This window comes from Rhamphochromis longiceps, linkage group LG7 (assembly GCF_057381845.1).
Source record: "Rhamphochromis longiceps isolate RC_006_pf linkage group LG7, R_longiceps_female_GT1.1, whole genome shotgun sequence".
Taxonomy (NCBI): domain Eukaryota; kingdom Metazoa; phylum Chordata; class Actinopteri; order Cichliformes; family Cichlidae; genus Rhamphochromis; species Rhamphochromis longiceps.
Genome location: NC_140563.1, coordinates 27,943,198 through 27,960,903, shown reverse-complemented (window position 1 = coordinate 27,960,903; position 17,706 = coordinate 27,943,198). Strand labels below are relative to the sequence as shown.

The window sequence follows — 17,706 nt, the reverse complement described above, 5'->3', positions numbered from 1 at the left end:
GATCTGAGAAATCAGATAGAAAAAGCTGTTTATTCTGGTTCTTGTAGATGATTTCCCTCCAAAACTATATACAACTAGCTGTAAGTCATGTAACTAGAAGACAATTAAGAACATAATTTTGCAAACATAAGATGGTTTTCTATGGTAGATGAGAGTTTGATGGTGTAAGGCAAGCTTTTACAAATACATACTGAGCCATTTTGAATGGCCTGTATTTTTATACAGCATACAATAGTTAGTCTGTCATGGGAGCTTAAATGGCACAGAATACTAAAAATCACCCTCTAACCTTAAATTAATGACCAGTTTTTCTGTCTTATAAATATTTCTGTCATTTTAATCGTTTATGATGACCACATTATAAATTACTATTTTGTGTGTTATTATTTAGTAAATTGTTCTTTTTGAAGTAAATGAATCTCTCTTTCTTTTTCTTCAGGAATGATTAACATTTTGCATGGATTGGGGCTGCGCTTCTTGGCTCTCGGCCACCACACTCCGTTTATGGTAAGAGTGGACATTCTTTATCATTTCAAAAAAATGTTAAAAACAACTTTGTCCTTATAAAGAGTTCACATGTGATGTCCTTTTCTCCACATGATTCATATCCAGCACATTGGTATGGCTCATAACTATAGGAATGTAAGCCAGGCCATCCAAGCAGTCAGGGATTGTGGGTATGAAATTTCAATGGGGCTTATGCCCAAATCCATTGGACCCCTCACATTTTGCTTCACTGGAACAGGAAATGTCTCCAAGGTACAAAACCTTAGACACAACCAAACACTCAGAAAAAATACATTAAGGAGGATTTTGTGATGAATGTTTCATTTTATGCATCTTTTTTCTTTCTTGCAGGGAGCCCAAGACATCATCAACGAGCTTCCTGTTGAATATGTTGAACCTCACGAGTTGAAGGACGTCTCTGAAACAGGAGGTATGAAATATTTTGAGCATCATGCAATTTTCAGCTGTTGGAGTGACCGTGGTGGGTTGTAGCACTTTAAACACACAAGTTCTTTGGGGAAATGGTCTGTCTGATCTTGTTATTTGGAATGTGGAAAAACATGGATACCACAAAAAGCACAAGGACTTAAATTAAACATTGCTTACAGATTATATTACAAATGAAATGTGTTTAGAAAATAAGAACATTTATAAATTTCTACATTGATCAAAAAGTTCTTACTATTAACCAAACTTTTACTATGTTCCTTTAGTTTTGCCTCTGTGAATAAATTGGAAAGTCATGAACCTAAAAAAACAAAATATCTGTCAATTTATTTTAGGGCTGTGGGATATGACAAAATATACCAGATGATGATAATAAAACGTCTGTCATCTCTATCCCTGTTTTTGTGGGGTTGTCAACTTTGAGATACTGAGAGTCACTGACCCGTTCTGTCATCATGTGAGTCATTAGGATCCCATGAGACAAAGTGTGAATTAGAGGTGAATCACTTGGAAAATGATCTCAGGACTGTATTATAGGTGGCACCTGTTTGGTGTTGTAGGTCACTACCTCTATTCAGTGGATATCCATTTACTCATTTACTCTTCTCTGAAACCATCCATCTTCTCTGTCCAAAATGTGAATATTAGCATCATGAAAACAGTGTGTCCCCTCATTGAAGTGAAATTATAGCTGAATCTTGTCCTAAAGACCTGGATCTCTCTTGTGGCGCTACGTACCTTTGGAGTGGTTGTTTCGTCCCTCCTATGTATTGGTCTGAGAACTGCTCATCATATAACATACACAACATTGTGTTTTTCCAGTGATTTTCCATTTTGTTGTCTGAGGTTGTTGCTGGGTCTGAGATCTACTGGGGTGTTATGCTCGGTGAAGATTTTTCAAACAGAGCTATCACATCACAAGGGGCAGTAGTGTAGTTCTGCTGAGCAGTAACTCAAAGGGAGAAAATCCCATGAAACTCTGGGGCACCTCCCTCACTGTAAACGAAAGAGGGTCTAACTGGCAATCCTAATTGTGTTCATCCGCGTAAATGACCTTGCGAATCATGGAGCTTAAAGTCTCATTCAGCCGTTCCACCACCCCATCAGTCTGAGGGTGGTAGAAGTTGGTCCGAACACATTTAATGCCAGTAATTCGTACAGTCCTTGTAGTCTGTGAGACATGAATGATGTTCCCTGGTTAGTTGCAAGTTGGCAAGTCAAGTGATATTTATTTGCAGTGTTTTCCTTTGCTTTTATGAGAGCAGCTTTCCATCTACCTTTGTTGTTCCACACCACACACAACTCCACATCCCACCACAGGGCTCTAGAGTGCGACCAATTTGGTCGCAAATGCGACCAAATTTTTCAGTGGTGCGACTAAAAAAAAATAATTTGGTTGCAACTGGCGGGTAGCAAAAAAAAAAAGAAAGAAAAAAAATCTGCAACCTTCCCTGTGGTCAACAACAGACACACATTTTGCCCCTATCGTGGACTAAACCAATCAGAGATAGTCAGGGGCGGGACCTCTCTGATTGGCCGTGGTCCAGTTGAAAGTGCAGGTGGAAGTGGGAGGTGAGTAGCTTGAATAAAGCGATATCAAATCATTAAATCCTGAATCGACTTTTAAATATAACTGTGTTTTGCCAGAAACGCCAGATTCTCAGATTAAAGCTCACAAAACCATTTCAACAACAACCAAACAGCAAATGAGAGCAGGTACACGGATTGCACACAAAGACGTAAACACAGAACGGACCGACGCATCAGAATCAACTTTGTCTTTCTTGGCTTTCTCACCCGACGGCCCGTAGACGGACACGCTGTCGGAGCTTAGCGGTTCTGATGTGTCCGGTCCGCGCTGTGTTTACGTCTTTTTGCGCTGATTCTGAGCTGCAGGTTTTGTCTCTCCAACCAAAATTCACCGAGCCAGCAGCAAAAGAAGCAGCAAACTGCGCTTCACATTTGATCAATGTCGTCATGAATTTTGCTGTTTTGCTTCCACGACTATTAAAATCACACTCCATGCACAGCTAGCTCTCTCTCTATACTTCAAGAACAGTTTCCCGTCTCCAATCTCTGTTTTCTGTATTATTCATTCACTTATTACCCACCAGTCTACCGTTGTTTACAGCGCTGTGGCTGCTGTCTTTTTCTTTTCTTTTTCTTTTTTTCACTTAAATGACCTCGGACAAGAAAGCCTGTTTTTTCTGTTGTTCAATACTGAAGAAATTTAAACTTTATATGCAGAACATTGTAGAATATTTTTAAGGTTATCTGCTATAAAAAGCCAGACCAGGAAAATCTCCTTCATGTTTTTCTGTGTTTTATTCTCAGTTACTTTCACACAAAGGCATCTGCTGTGATTTTCACAATTCTGATGAAGTCAGTACTGATAAATGATCAGAATTATAATATTTCTGACTGTCTGAGGCTAAGTTGAATCGAATCGGGACTTTGAAAACCGGAATCGAATGGATTATAGAAATCAGTGATGATACCCAGCCCTAGTGAGCAGCCTAGGCACGACAGAAGTGGATTTAGCTGCAATAGGAAAAGAACTATTGCTCACTTTTCTGTTAAGTTAAGGCCTGATCCTTCTGAAATTCATAGCCAGTGCTCTGACACGGTGTCATCAATCTTTGAATGCTGAAAAAGCACAGTGTATCCAGAAAAACACATTATATTATATAAATTATTATAAAATTTGTGTGCGCCTAACTTTTGTGCCGGTACGCCTAACTTTTTAAAGTTAGGCGTACCGGTACGCCCATGGCAAAAAGTTAGTCTAGAGCCCTGCACCACAGTAAACCTCTCTAATTATTAGGATTCAAAGTCAGTTCACTGTATTATCATTAAAGATTAAGTCAAAATATTACTAGAATCATTAATGTGACATTAAGATTAGATATATACTAATTTATGGCTAAAGCTAACTGTATTCCTACAACCTTTTATTATGCAATTGTGTTTGTTCGTTTTTATCACTATCATTAAGTTATATTATGTAATTTAACTAGAGCAAACTGTATGTTTTCTTGCCAGATATGACCAAAGTGTATGCCACCGTCCTTAGCCGACACCACCACCTTGTAAGAAAGAGTGACGGCATCTATGACCCCATTGAGTACGAGATCCATCCAGAACTGTACACTTCCCACTTCAGGACCAGCGTGAGTTTCTTAATTTTTGTCTGTCACTAAGGCCTGCTTACAACATTACTCCAACCCCCGTCTGTTATTCAGGGGCCTTGTCCTCTACTTCAGTCAGCAACACATAAGGCATCCATCCATCCATCCATCCATTCGCTTCCGCTTATCCTTTTCAGGATAGGTGCTCGAGCCTATCCCAGTTGTCCTAGGGCGAGAAGCGGGGTACACCCTGGACAGGTCGCCAGTCTGTTGCAGGGCTAACACACAGAGACAGACAGCCACATGACAGCGCTCACATTCACTCCCGCATTCACACCTATGGGCAATCTGGATTAATCAATTAACCTATCCCCACAAACTGCATGTCTTTGGACGGTGGGAGGAAGCCGGAGTACCCGGAGGGAACCCATGCAAACACGGGGAGAACATGCAAACTCCACACAGAACGACCCCGGTCTGATGGTGTAATTGAACTCAGGACCTTCTTGCTGACCTCCGTGCTGCCCACATAAGACATGAATAAGTCAAGTTGTGCTGGCATTTCAAAACACATGCTGTATTGATGTGTCATTTAAGTAGAAATATAAAGCCCACTTGCAGGGTTCTAGATCTGTGTTTACCATGGTAATCCCTATGTTTTTATATAGATTATTAGAGATTAGGGAAAGGAAAGGGGTAAGGTATGTGATTATGGAGGGGAGAGTTGGGACTTTAAAAGGAGGGTCTATGACTGGTAAAGAGAGAGAGCTCACTGACATGGAGAGAAGGAAGAGTGAGTTATTGTGTGTGCATGAGGCCAGGTGGAAGGGTAGCAAGGTCAGTAGCACTGGATTTGGACTGTTCTACTTTGCTGTAGAGAGCAAATGGAAAGGAGTAGGGGTAATCTTGAAAGAATAGTGTCAGACAGCATCATGAATTTGAAGCTGGAAAATGAAGGTGTGAATATTGTTAGTGCATTTGACCCACAGGTTGGATGTCGGTTAGAAAAGAATATGGAATTCTGGAAATGTACATGCATGCAGAAATGGCATTACTGGATGCAGAAGTTGTTAGATGAAGTGGCAGAGAGTGTCCTCAGGGACATGTAGGTTAAGTGAACAGAGGAGACGATGAGGTGTTGGTTAGGTATGGTGTTGAGTAGGGCTATGCGATATGACCAAAATCTCATATCCCGATATAAGACATCTATCGTCCCGATAACGATATAAATCACAAAAATGTAACATTTTCTGTAAATTCTGTGAATCTCGTCTTGCGTAAAGTGTTTCCAGCTGCGCATCATGTAGCTGGAGTCGAGTGTTTTAACAGATGCATGAAACAATACATTTTTAGACATAAGTTGTAAAGGGCGCCGTTTTTTTTGTGAGTATTTATTACACGGCGTGCTGCGGGGAAAAGCCTGTTCTAACGTTTGAGTCTAAGGTTTATTTTTTAGCACCTGGCGGCTCTTTTTTAATTCTCATCTGTAAATAATCTGCTCTTTCACGTGATTCAGTTTATTTTGAAAAGTCTCAACAGGATCTTGAGCTTTATTGTGAAAGGTTTATGTGAAACATAAACAAGCGGACACGCGATGGTGTTACCGTCGTTGTTGCTAACGACAACGCATAAAAACAGGCGCTTGTCCGTCTGTAGTGTGGTTATATAAAATATAAGAGAAAGAGAGAACTTTAAGAAATTAATATAGCCACTACAGTGACCATCAAAACGATTAAAAAATATTGCTGTAAACAGTTTATTTTGCGACACCACGAAACAAACGATAGCGTAAAATGAAACGATAGACGTTTTTATATCATCATCTGATATATATATAGTTATATCGAACAGCCCTAGTGTTGAGGAGAAAAATGGAAAACATAGTGTTCATCTGTTGTAGATTTGTTTTTTTTTATTTTTAGGCTTGCCACTTCTTTTGTCCTCCACTTGTCCAGTTTCCTCAAAAAGACTTTTTCTAATGTAATGCATACCAGGCAAGATATGCAAGTTATTGGCTAATAGCTATTAGCCAATAACTAGTTATTAGTTATTAGCTTTTTATATTATATTTTAAAATTGGTTCTTTGCTAGGTTCTGTATTATGCATAGACCCATAATTCATTCATCTCTTGAGTTAGGTGTTTTTGCCTTTAAATCATGTGTCGGTTTTAAGTGGTTTAACAAACAAGAAACCCATCCCTCTGAAAATCATCATGGACTGGACTAAAAAATGAGTGAAAAAGTAACCAAAGAAAAACTTTGGCCTTCAGAAGGCCTTGAGAACTATTGCTCTGCCACATGGCGAGTGGCAGGGTACATCCTGGCTAACATAGAGACACACACCATTTGGACTCACATTCGCTTAAGACTTTTTTCCAGTGTGATGGAACTGTCTGTAACTGTCTTATCTGCTTTATGAGGAATGTGCCCCGTGAATTAATGTCACCCAGTGAAATCAGTCAGATACATTAAAATAATAAGCTACTTAGCGATGTATTGCCAACATATTTAAGGTTGGGTTTTCAAAAAGTCAATGCTTAGATATTAATCAACATTAAAACCTAAGTAAGATAGTTGCAGCTGTAGTGTTAAGTTTGTCTCTGGCATGTCCAAATTAACACTGTCAGATTTGATTTCAACACTATTAAAGTGTCTATATGGGTCCACACCAGAGAGTGTTAATTTAACTCTTTTTGGAGAGTTGGTACGTTAACTCTGATTTAGTGTTAAACACCAAATCTGTCTGGAGTTGATAATTTAACACTTACTAATGCTAACTAGGTGTTAAGAGTTTATATAGTAACTCTCAAAGAGTATTTTAGTTTAACTACGTAAGAGTTTTCTTCTAATTAATTCTAAAAAGCGGGAATTTTACTGTTCTGAACTTCTAGAAATTTCTTTTGGAAATAAACATTTACTAAAAAGACGCAATGGTTTTTGAAAAACATTTATTCTGAACTGTGCACCACAAAACATTTTCTGAAAGATGTAACAGTATACATGTTCTCACTTTCATTAGAATGTTGTTTATCAAAAGGTCTGACATAGGTGAGCTGGTAAATGCAAATAACAGCATTCTCTCACTTATTTCTTTAATACAATATGCATGCCCTTCATTCATCACTTTGTGGAACTTCAATGAACTTCTGCTCTTCCCCATATTCCATCTTCACAAGCATATCCTGTGCGGAGATTGAATAAAAATTAGTGGCACAAATCAATTGCAGCACAGTAAAAAAAAAAGAATTCTCTTTGAGCCATTACTTGTGTAAAGTATTTTCCCAAAAGACAAGGACACAGGCAACAGGTAATACTGAACTAAATGTAAAGCCTCAACCTTTTTCATTTTTACCTAAACCGTGTGCACAAAACTCTGGAGGAATCTAAATGCTAACGTAGAACCCAGTCAGGACATCTGCTACTGCTGTTTGCGCGGTTTTTTTTTTTTATGGGAGATCATTTTCAGGCTTCAAGTAGCACCATTATACCAACATTTCACATTCTAGACATTGTTTTAGGTGTATTTGACCAAAAATTTGACTGAAAATTCACATGCAAGCTTTTTTTTCAAGGCTGTGGTATTTGCCTGCAAACAATACCTTTCAGCTAGCTAAAACAGAATATTATGCTATCGCCGAGCAACATGGCTAATGCCTTTCACACAGCTTTGTCTCAACTCCAAAGAGCCACAGAAGTAAAAGATAATAATAATAATTGAAACAATCTTTGAAAAAATGACTTGCCTAGCATAGCAAACAACTCAAATATGTAGAGCAAAATGTTTTGAAACGGCTTCACTTCAGCTTCGATTGAAGCCTATGGTGCTGGGGGCGGAGTCTGTGAATTTACTCTATTGGTGTCATAGCCCCTGTAGGAGTTCAGAGTTAAGAGGTCAAGAGTTAATTTTTCCATTGTAACACGTTTCAACAACACTAAAATATTATACGGTTATCATAAATGTCAGCCTGACCAGCACACACATTGACATTAATAATAATAATAATAATAATACATTTTATTTGAGGGCGCCTTTCAGAAACCCAAGGTCACCTTACAAAAAAAAACACAATTAATAAAAGGAACAATAGTCATAAAATACATAAAATAAGTTAAAATTACAAAACAGAGCGTGACAACAAATAAAATCAGCATTAAAGCGAATAAGCCAGTTTAAACAGATGTGTTTTGAGCTGTGTCTTGAATATGGAGAGGGAGTCAATATTTCTTAGTGCAGGAGGAAGAGCGTTCCAGAGCCGAGGAGCAGAGCGACTGAAAGCTCTGTTCCCCATAGTAATAAGGTGTGAGGACGGAACAGTAAGATGAATAGCAGATGATGATCTGAGAGGGCGGGAAACAGTGGTGATATGGAGTAGGTCACACAAATATGAAGGAGCAGATTTATGGATACACTTGTATGTAAGAAGTAAGATTTTAAAATTTATCCTGGCTTCTATGGGCAACCAGTGAAGCTGCTGAAGAACTGGGGTAATATGAGCACTTAACGGAGTGTAAGTTATGACCCGAGCTGCAGAATTTTGAAGAAGTTGAAGTTTATGAAGGGACTTTTTAGGGAGACCAAATAGGAGGGAATTACAGTAATCAATACGGGACGTAATAAGACTATGGACAAGGATGGCAGCAGCATGGGGAGTGAGGAAGGGACGGAGTCGGTGAATATTACGTAAATGGAAGTAAGCAGACCGTGTTATGTAATTAATGTGAGACTGGAATGAAAGAGTATTATCAAGTATGATACCCAAACTCTTAACCTGAGGGGAGGGAAGGGTGGGAGAATTTTCAACGTTAATGGAAAAGCTGTGGGATTTGGTTAAGATAGATGGTGTACCAACAAGTAAAACTTCAGTTTTATTACTGTTAAGTTTGAGGAAATTGGAGGAGAACCAAGATCTAATCTCAATAAGACAGTCTGAGAGGGAGGTAGGTGGGAGGGATGAATTGGGTTTAGAGGAAAGGTAGAGCTGGGTGTCATCGGCATAACAGTGAAAATTTATATTATATTTTCGGAATATATAACCAAGAGGAAGCATATAAATAATGAATAAAAGAGGCCCCAATACTGAACCCTGGGGCACACCAGCAGAAACAGGATAGAGAGTTGAAGAATGGGATTTAAGTTGGATAAACTGAGTGCGGTCTGAGAGATAGGAGGTAAACCAGGTAAGTGGGGTATGACTAATACCGATGGAAGCTAACCGGTTCAGGAGAATATTGTGAGAAATGGTATCAAATGCCGCACTAAGATCAAGAAGGATGAGAATGGATAGGAGACCAGAATCAGCTGCCATCAGAAGGTCATTGGTAATTCTTAACAGAGCAGTTTCTGTGCTATGATTGGGGCGGAAACCAGATTGAAATTGTTCATAGAGATTATGGTCATTGAGATGTAAATGAAGCTGGGCGGCGACAACTTTTTCAAGAATTTTTGAAATAAAGGGGAGATTTGATATAGGGCGAAGATTATCAAAGTTATTGGGGTCTGCACCAGGCTTTTTGAGAGTTGGAATAACAGAAGCCTTTTTCAGTGCTTCAGGAACAATCCCAGTGTTCAGGGAGGAATGAATAATATTGGTTATGAGAGGTGTTTATCTATTAGTAATTATCCAATATTTATCCATATTAGCGATCAGTTGTCAATACCATAGTGACTAGTGGACGATAGTTAGATAAAAGATGAATAATTTTTGGAGGCTGAACGTGTAGCAGATGGAATATTGAGCTGTGGCAGGTTGCTGTGTGTGCAGAGCAGTAGGGGAACCATAGCTGGACTGAGAACAGTCCATAGTGTGGAGTACTAATTTGAGAAAACAAAAAGCATATGTGAGGTCAGTTTTAAAATGCACATAGTTACCATTTTAATCTTTCACAATTAATGCTGTTTTTAATATTTTCTTTATTTTAGTATAACTAATACCATCCTTTTTCCAAAGCTTCACAATTACTTAATGAACAAGAAAACACAATAGAAAAGCAAATACAGAAAAATGAGACATGATGAGGCAATGACAATATATTTAACATGTAAACAAAGCAAACAAAGATAAAACAAGCCTGATGGTACTCAAACTGAACTTGAATTAAAAGTGAGTTTTAATATGCAATTTGAAAGACTGTATAGACTCTGAAGTGGCAAGTTATTCTGAAGTCTGGGCGCTCCGACTGGGAAAGCCAGATTTCCTCTATGCTTTAAAATTGGAGTGGCAGCAAAATTATTCCACATCTTTAGGCATAGTAGGCCAGTAAAAATGGTGCCTAAGTTTCTCCAAAGTTATCGGACAAAAAAACTAAACTACACACTCCCTAACGTGAGGCACAATGCTCAAGTTAGTGTTACGGGTTCAAATATTGAGGGTGAGCACAAAAAACAACAATTGGTCCAGGAGAGTCAGTCAAACAATGATTTTAATGAACACACACGTGGGGAGATGAACATTGCACACAGACAGCATTGATCTCCGCCCAATAATACACAAGCAGTTGTTTTTATAACATCAGGGTATTATTTATGACGCCCCCTCATGTGTCAAAGCAGATACAATACATGCACAAGTTTAAAAACCACAAATGTTCTGTTGACGACTTTTGACACATTTAAAAGGACATCTTATCCGTCTCGAGGCCAGGTGCTTCCTATTAATCTTCTAACTCTTGCTTATCTCCTGGAACAAACTGTCCCTTAGGCAGACATAATCTTACAGTTAAAAGGTTTTGCAAACTATTATTTGAACTCTTATCTAAACATGAGTCTAACTACTGTTTGTGTGTGTGTGTGTGTCTCGACCTCAAAATGCACTCGGCCTCACCCCGCCCGTTGACGCTTCTGACCTTTTACCAGACAGAAGCTCTCTGTGATAGGTGTAATAATCTTAACTAAGAACATGTGTAATCTATTGAATAAATGCTTTGATGAAATGATAATTAATGTAATGGTAATGATGGTTATGAATAGTAGCAGTAAAATATTTCCCTGATCTCCACATTAGGTAGCAGTCAAATAACAGGTGACATGAAATTAAAACAGTTGTGATCAAACACCAAGCCTAAAGTAGTCATACAACATGTTTTAAAGTCAAATACAATAATTTCAGTTTGTATGAATTTAGTAGCAGGAAATTAGAGGTCATTCAGGTCCCATCCAGGACATGCCTGCAGTTTACCTAATTGATGTGTGTCATCTGGCTTCATGGATCAATAAAGCTGGATTTCATCTGCATAGCAATGAAAATATTTGCTATGCCTTTGAATGATAGTGTGTAAAGGAAGCAGTTGTACAGAAACAGAACTGGTCCTAGCACAGAACATTTTTGAGTTTTTGGCCTCCACGGGTGTGGAACTAACTTATTGTCCACCCTTTCTGTTCAGGTTGTGGCTATAAAGGTGGAGCAGGTCATCTACCAATTGTTAGGTTGATAGTTTGATCCCAGGCAAACTATTCTTGGGCAAGATACTAAAAATGAGTTGCACGTGAATATAAACTAACATACCCATTGTAGTATAACCAGGTCCTTAACTCAAATTAAATCAGTATATTGATCAATTTTCTTTTCTTTATCACCGCTCCTCTTCCCCGCTGTTTTTCTTTCCCTCCCTCTCATTCTTTCTCCCTTTCCTTTCCCCCAGTCATGTCTTCCCCGTATGTAACAAGTGAAAATAAAATAAAAATAAATAAACAATAAAAACAAAGGTCAATCAAATGGACCAATACGGCAAGGCCAGGATGGTCCACTTGGTAAAGTAAATCTGTTGGGCGTCTTTTTTGGCCTTCAGACAATAATTCTGATGGCAAAAGAACCAAATGGGACAGGCGGCAAAAATAAATAAATAAATAAAAATTTATCAATTATAAAACTGTTTACTCGCAGGGACTTAGAAGAGAGAGACTTACTGTTTATTGTTGGTGTATTATTTAATGCAGTTCAGGGTATTATATTTTTTTGTTTTGTGTTGTAGAAAATGTGTAATATGTATTTTACACACCATTCCAACTTTTTCAGAATTGTAGTTGTAGATTTAAATTACAGTTGAGATTTCAAAAGCACTACTGAATGGCTGACACACTGTAGTTCAACACATAGTGAATGACTGGACCGTGGTTTCTTCCTGACTATAGGTAGCACCCTATACAACCTGTCTGATCAATGGTATTTATTGGGACCCCCACACTCCTCGACTCCTCAGGCGACTGGACGCTCAGATGCTCATGAGACCACAAAAATCCTCATCTGCATACAACGAGGGATCACCTAAGCTTCCTCACAAGTAAGAACGCAGCACAGGAAAATCACAAATACAGGCTGGAAATCTTTTTCTACTGAATGAATAAAAGTACTGTGGTGGTAGCTACTGCATCTCAACAGCGATTGCATGTTTATCTTTTAGGGATATTCCTGGCGACTAATTTCTTAGTTGACTAAACAAGAAAAAAAAATTAGACTAACCAACTGGTCTAACACTAAGAAGCACTCAGGTTTGAAGTTACATTTGAAAACCGTTTAATGAAAAACAATAACAAACGCATTTCAAACCAGTTATCACATTCTTCAATAACAAAGAAGAAAAATGTCTTGATGTTCAATCATCCAGGTAAGGAAATCTTAAAAGAAAATCATCTGGAGGTAGCGTTTTCAGTGGGAGAAAGGTTTCGTCAGTCATCCAAGTGACTTCTTCAGTTTCAGCTGACTGACGTGGTGTTTAGAGAAAATATGTCTCAGCTGTTCTAATACTCCTGACAGATGAGAAATCACTAAGGGTTTTTGCTTAGGAAGCAGTTGGTCCACAGTTAATGTGATCAGTGAATTGTGGTATGTCCTGAGATTTGATTTTCACTCAGGTGTCATCCACATACCTTTACCTTTTTATTAGATCCCAGCTGGACTATTGTAACTTCTTATATATTGGAGTTAGTCAGACCTCCCATCCAAGACTGCAGTTGGTCCAGAATGCTGCAGCTCGTCTTCTGATGTGAACTAAAAGACATGAACATATTTCACCAGTGCTTGCCTCTCTCTCTCTCTCTTCACTGGCTCCCTGTTCACTTCAGAATTGGTTTTAAAATTTTATTGTTGACCTACTAAGCTCCAAATGGACAGGCTACTGGGTATTTGTCTTACCTGTTGAAGCCTTATCCGACTTCTAGATCTCTTAGTTCAAATGATCTTTTGCTTTTAGCCATACCAAGGTGTAGGCTCGTTCACAGAGGCAATCGAGCATTTGGGTTTGTAGTGCCTAAACTGTGGAATAATGTCCCCCTACAGATGACACATCTAAAACACATTTGTGTTCACTGGCATTTAATACAGTATGACCATTATTTGGTATTAATATTATAAATTATAAGTTATTTGGTACTATTTATTTTGTATTTCTGTTTCTGTTCAGTTCATAAATAAAAATGATAATGAAATGATAATGATACCTGAACCAATGACTTGGTGGTGTTCCAGGGTAGGATAACAGAGCACTCTTTTCCAATTCTTCCATGTAAAAGTTGGCTACAATGGGTAAAACTGGGGAGCCAAAGGCCCACCCATGTTTTAGTCTGTAGTACTAACTATTGTGAAATATGTGGAATGAAGTCAGAGTTCCAAGAGCAAACACACTTGGTCGGTGCTGAGAGGAGTCCTATTGTTGAGGTTGGGGTCATCCTGTAATCTCTTGTGAACTGCCTCCCCTGCTTCAGTGACTGGAACATAAATGAGACAGACGTAACATCACACAAGACTTTTGTATCATTGGAACTAAATAATAAAAATACATTATATATAAATAAAAACCAAATAAAAGAAAAAATAAAAATAAAATAAATTAATTAAAAAATGACATCCGGTCAGTAGTATTGTCTTGTTCTAACTGCTTCAGACAATCTATCACCCTCTTCCTTTAGTCACTTCCTGGTCTTGTTTCAAGTATTTTTGTAACCGAGCAGCAAGAAAATTTTCTCATGATAGTTTCTGGTTTAGCAAAACCGTGTACCTACCCTTGTCTGCCAGAAGGATGATAATGTTTTTGTCTTTGATCAGTAATTGTTGATCAATGGTCATGACATTTTGTATATTAATGATCAAGAAACTGACCTCATTGTTCTTCAGTGGTGCTAGTTTTAGTCATTATGCAAATATACTGTTTATAAGGTTGGGGAAACCTGCAATCAGCTGAGACCAAAGAAGTCATGTGGATGAGCGATGAAACATTTTTTGCCACTGAAAACGCTACGTGTAGATGAACTGAATCAACTTTTTGAGATGTTAAATATGAGAATAAATATGAAAACATGTTACTACAAAAGCTGTTCACGTATTACTAAAATATGGCAAAATAACATCTGAAAAACAAACAAAAGCATTGTGATTCATGACTTCTCATGACATCTTCAATAAAATTAACATCTAAAATAATAAAACAAATCATCCAGCCATTTTTTTCTGCTTATCTATAGTTGGCAGAGGCACCCCACTTATCTGAGGAAACATCAAACCTTTCCCAGGCCAGCCAATAGATCTCTTCAGCGTGTCCCGGGTCTGTGCTGGGGCCTCCTCCCTGTAGGACATACCCGTTTGGATCACCTTACCCCACAGCCTGCTATACCCTCATAAGTGTTTTCTTTTCTGTCTTCCTGCAGGCTGCTGGCCATCTGCGACATATCTGCTGACACTGGAGGCTCTATAGAGTTCATGAATGAATGCACCACCATTGATAAGCCTTTCTGCATCTATGACGCTGACCAGCATATTGATCATGACAGGTATAGAGCAAACGGTTCATGATTTGCCTTTGTGCCAGCATCAACTGTGTTTCTGTTTGGATCAGGGTTTCAGAATTGAGGCAACGACTCCAATTTTTACATCAAGCAGCATCTTTTATGATTTCTGTATATTCTTCTGTTCAGCTTTGTTTATTAACATAACTCACCATTCGTATCCTGCTAGACCTTTGTGTGAGGAATGTTGGAGTCATTTTTGACCAGGATAGGTCTTTCAATGCACATATTATCCAAATCTGTAGGACTGTTTACTTGCATTTGGACATGGATAAAACATGCTAACATCCTATCTCAGAGTGATGTAGAAAAACTGGTTCATGCATTTATTACTTGAGTTGGCTTTTAAAAACTCCTTTCTTATTTTATCCTAAAGACCTCATATTTATTTATTTTATTTAATCAGGGATCCCTTGAGATTAACATCAAGGGAGACTTGGCGAGGAAGGCATATTATTACAGTGTTACAAGTTAAAAATCAAATACAACATTAAAACACATAAAACAAAATAATACAAATACAAAGTCTAGTTTATGAATAACAGTCTTCAGTTACAACAGTCTTTATTAGAGCTCTGAATACCCCAGGGAGACAAAGACAAGCAGCTGCTGGCTATTTATATTTTACTCCTGCACAGTTGGTCTGGATCACCAATAATTTCTTTGTACATTGACAATAAAGGGCTATTCAGTTCTGTTCTGTTAAAGTGCTCTGAAGGTTTTTCAATGAACAAGGTGCAAAATAAGAGACCGCAAATCACAGCAGCTGTTTAAAGGGATCTAAAAAACACGTTGATGGTTTGGAGGAAGTAATTATTGAAGTTAACTCAGAAAGATCAATTGGAGAAAAAGAGTAACTTAACATCAATGATACTAAGAGTAGCTGTAGATAATATTACATCTGTGGGATGATTATTGGTAATTTTTTCTTTAATGATTAAAATTTTATTTGTGAAGAAGTTCATGACGTCATTACTAGTTAACGTTTGTTACACCCCAGCCCAGGGAAAACCGGCGTGCAACATAAGGAAAATAAAAATAAGGAGAAATGCCCCCACACTCCCTGCTCTCAAGGAAGATGAACCAACAAAAAACAGCTACCACGGATTTCACAACAGCCAGTGTTTTGGCACTGTAAATTGTGCCAAAAGCAAGTCTGGAAATACAATAAACCGGTGCATGCTCAATCTCTGACTGGAAGCGCTAATTCGTCATTCGGCTTTTGTCAGACTAAAGTAACTGTTAAAACTGTTTGAAAAGCTAAGCTATGCAACAAGGAGAGATCGAGAATTTCCTTTTAGTTCTCAGTTTATTTGATATTGACAAAAGTTAGTCAATTTTGTCTGTTCTTCTGTAAAACAAACTAAGATTTATTTTTTGAATTAATATTTTGTTTCTAAGTTGAATTGAAAATTTAGTAGCCTGTTTCGTTTGTTCTATTTTGAAACTTAAACGCTTTAGCGGCTGCCTTTTGTGTAGTTTGCAATATTTGCCTTTATTTATCTGAAAAAGTCTCATGTTCCTTAAGTACATCTACCCTGTTGAACTTATTATGGGAAATAAATATTTAAATCAAAACACGCTGCTGATTATTTCACATTTTACTTGTGAGCAACGGCACATTTAAATCTTACAAATATAGTTATTTGGCTTATATCGTGATAGATATCGTTATCGCCTGAAATGAAAAAAAAACAAAAAAACATATTGTGATATGAAAAAATCTTATATCGCCCAGCTCTACAGCAGACTGATTTTCTCCAGGCAGATAATTTAGTAGCATTGCAAGAAATCTGCTCCCTTTAGCGCCTTAAAGCAACTGTTGTTGTGATTTGGTGCTAAATAAAATGTAATTGAAATTGAATTTGATTTAGTTTTCAGTCTGAAATATTTTTTAAATTATTAAAAGCATGATTGCATTAGCAAAAACTTAAGGTGTAGCACGTGTGAAATTGTAGATTTGAAGATTTTAAATCGTCCATAAACGATAAACATAGAATTTAAATGCTGTAGACATTTCTTCAAAACTATGGCATTTCAGATCCACTGTGCATCACTGAGCCCTTAGCAAAATACTATTCCTTCTTCACCCCTGTGCATCATTCGTATTCCAGGATTGATTATTTTCGTCTGGATAATTTCCTTATCCCAAGGGTCACCATGTGTAAATACAATGCAATTGTAATTTCTGATCATGCACCAGTGCAGGTTGATATCGCATTTCCAAATGTATCAGCAAGGCAGCGGTTCTGGAAATTTGACTCAGCATTATTGTCAGATGAGGAGTTTTGCAAGTTCATAGTACACCACATCGAGCTTTTTCTAGAAACAAATAACACAGGAGTAGTTGGCTGTCCGACTGCGGTCTGGGGTGTGGGGCCTCCCTGCTGCTGCGGAGTCGGGGCGGTCTGCCTCGCCCCACCGCAGGGAAAAGGGTAACACTACCTGGGTCTGGGTGCAGTTCCCCCCTCCAGGGGCAAGGGTACCTAGACCCGGTTCGTAGAGTACGCTTGGGGAGTGTGATCGTGTGTACAGCGTCTCTTTATGTCTGTCTCCTCGTTGGTTGAGTGTGGAGTAAGTGCATATGAGAGCATGAGGGTGGGAATGGATGTTTGTGTCTGTGTGTGCCTGTATGTCTGTGTCTATATGTCAGGTTGGGTATCAGACGCCACCTCTCTGGGGACACCTCAGGCCCTCCAAGGTTTGGAGGCCTATCTCCACCCATCACCACTTCCCCTGCCAGTGGCGGACTCCCTCAGGTGTCGGTGCGTTGGTGGTTCTTTGTGTCTGGGGGTGGGCGTCCAGGTACACACCGGCTCACTCCTTGGCGGCCGCTTATCGGGGCCTGGA

The 17,706-nt window shown here is 38.5% G+C and overlaps 1 protein-coding gene across 1 annotated transcript in view; it reads left to right on the top strand.

The window, feature by feature from the left end:
* Positions 1–17,706, top strand: part of aass (aminoadipate-semialdehyde synthase) — a 100,053-nt gene that overhangs the window by 48,461 nt on the left and 33,886 nt on the right. Inside the window, exons 5-10 of the mRNA XM_085413173.1 lie at positions 440–507; positions 613–759; positions 859–937; positions 3,997–4,124; positions 12,211–12,359; positions 14,719–14,841. Of these exons, the coding sequence (XP_085269299.1) occupies positions 440–507; positions 613–759; positions 859–937; positions 3,997–4,124; positions 12,211–12,359; positions 14,719–14,841 (694 nt within the window). The remainder of the gene's footprint in view (positions 1–439; positions 508–612; positions 760–858; positions 938–3,996; positions 4,125–12,210; positions 12,360–14,718; positions 14,842–17,706) is intronic.